This window comes from Peromyscus leucopus, chromosome 6 (genome assembly GCF_004664715.2).
Source record: "Peromyscus leucopus breed LL Stock chromosome 6, UCI_PerLeu_2.1, whole genome shotgun sequence".
NCBI classification, from domain to species: domain Eukaryota; kingdom Metazoa; phylum Chordata; class Mammalia; order Rodentia; family Cricetidae; genus Peromyscus; species Peromyscus leucopus.
This window is the reverse complement of record NC_051068.1, coordinates 95850567-95852366: the sequence shown is the minus strand read 5'-3', so window position 1 is coordinate 95852366 and position 1800 is coordinate 95850567. Positions and strand designations below refer to the sequence as shown.

Genomic DNA, 1800 nt, shown 5'->3' with positions numbered 1-1800 from the left:
ATAATAAGCACAAACAGAAGCGAATGAGATACAGTAACATTTTTGTTTTGTTTTGTTTTTAGGAGAGTGGGCGCTCCCTTTCTCTTCCTGGAAAATCAGCCCCACCCATCATTCCTGCATCTCCTTGGCTGTACCAGCCGGCTCACAGTTACTCTGGCAAGCCGACCCTCGGGCTGGAGAAAGCTAACAAGAGGCCAACACCTTGGGAAGCAGCATCCAAGTCTCCTCTTGGTCTAGTGGATGATGCCTTCAGACCCAGGAGCATCCAGGAATCCATTGTGGCGAATGTAGTCTCCGCAGCTCGGAGAAAGGCATTTCTAGGGTCCCAAGAGGACTGGAAAGAGAGACTGTCCTTTGTCGCCCAAACTCAGAAGACCAACATGAGCTTCTCTGAAAGGCAAGAGTATAAAGCGCCATCTCCAGTCAACAGCCACATGTCTACCCACTCCTTATACAGTTCCCAGTTGCCATATATGTGCTACAGGCAGGAGTCCAGATATGACCCCCAAATAATGTCCATGGAGACCAGGTCTGAATACTGTCTTCCATTAGGTGGTTGCAACTATAACCCACACCCAAGGGGGTGGAGACACCAACCATGAAAGCTAGTGTGGGTTTTGTGGCTTATGTTAGTGATCCTTTGTAGGGTGTTTTACCCCTTAAATAGACTTCAGTCCACTTTTAGTCCTGTGTGGCTCTCACGGGTCATTTATCTGAGTGCACATGTGTGTAAACACACAAGTGTGGGGCACTTCCTTGTCTGCAGATGCCTAAGGACCTGCTTGGAAGCCGACAGTCACTGTGAGCAGGCTGTGGTGGCAAACACCCACAATGAGGCAAGGCAGAACACCAGGAATTCAAGATAATCCTCAGGCACATGGTTTGATGCCAGCCCAGGGTACATAAGACCCTGCCTCAAAAAAATACTTCCTTGCATTGGTATTCTAGCACTTATATATAATTCAGAATCTTAATTCCATTTGCCGGGAGTCCCAGGCAACTCAAGTTTGCTCAGTTACAGTGAATCCAATGTCTTCCTCATGCCTTAGTCCAATAAGGAATTATTAGAATATGGTGTATTAATTATAAGTAGTTCTAATAGCAAGGAGTATAAAATTCTTTTTATTAATTTTTAAGTGAGTTGCCGGGCGGTGGTGGCGCATGCCTTTAATCCCAGCACTCGGGAGGCAGAGCCAGATGGATCTCTGTGAGTTCGAGGCCAGTCTGGTACATAGAGCGAGATCCAGGACAGGCACCAAAACTACACAGAGAAACCCTGTCTCGAAAACAAAAAAACAAAAAAATTTCAGTTAGCATATAAAGGAAGGGGTTTCATTTTGTCCTGTTAATATGCCAATGGCATGTGCCATTATACCTTGTTCTAATCCACCCATCACCCCATTGCGCTTCCCTATGCCACCAGCCTGTCCTTTGGCTAGTTCCCATCCTTCCTATTAGAATAAATCCCTAAGGTGAGCCTGACATGAAGTATAATAATTATACAGAAAAAGAATCTCCTTAGTGTTATTTCAGATATTTCTCTAGAACATTTTTAGGTGCAGTTCAGGTGTTTTAGAAGGCTGAAACTGAAATGTTCTATCCCTTCTTCTTTCATTGTCTGTTTGTGACAGTGCTTTGCTATGTAGTCCTGGCTGGCTTGGTACTTCTTTTGTAGCCCAGGCTATCCTCAAACTCCTATCTTGTCTCAGCCTACCAAGTGCTGGGATTTCAGGTGGGCAGCATTATGCCTTGCTGAAATAGGGATGTTCTATGTCAGAGTCAGGGAATTGCGAAACTCAG

The 1800-nt window shown here is 45.3% G+C and overlaps 1 protein-coding gene across 1 annotated transcript in view; it reads left to right on the top strand.

Moving 5' to 3' along the window:
* Positions 1-1180, top strand: part of Synpo2 (synaptopodin 2) — a 158871-nt gene extending 157691 nt beyond the window's left edge. Inside the window, exon 5 of the mRNA XM_028881467.2 lies at positions 63-1180. Coding sequence (XP_028737300.1) covers positions 63-602 — 540 coding nt within the window. The 3' untranslated portion in view covers positions 603-1180. The remainder of the gene's footprint in view (positions 1-62) is intronic.
* Positions 1181-1800: the final 620 nt, after the last annotated feature.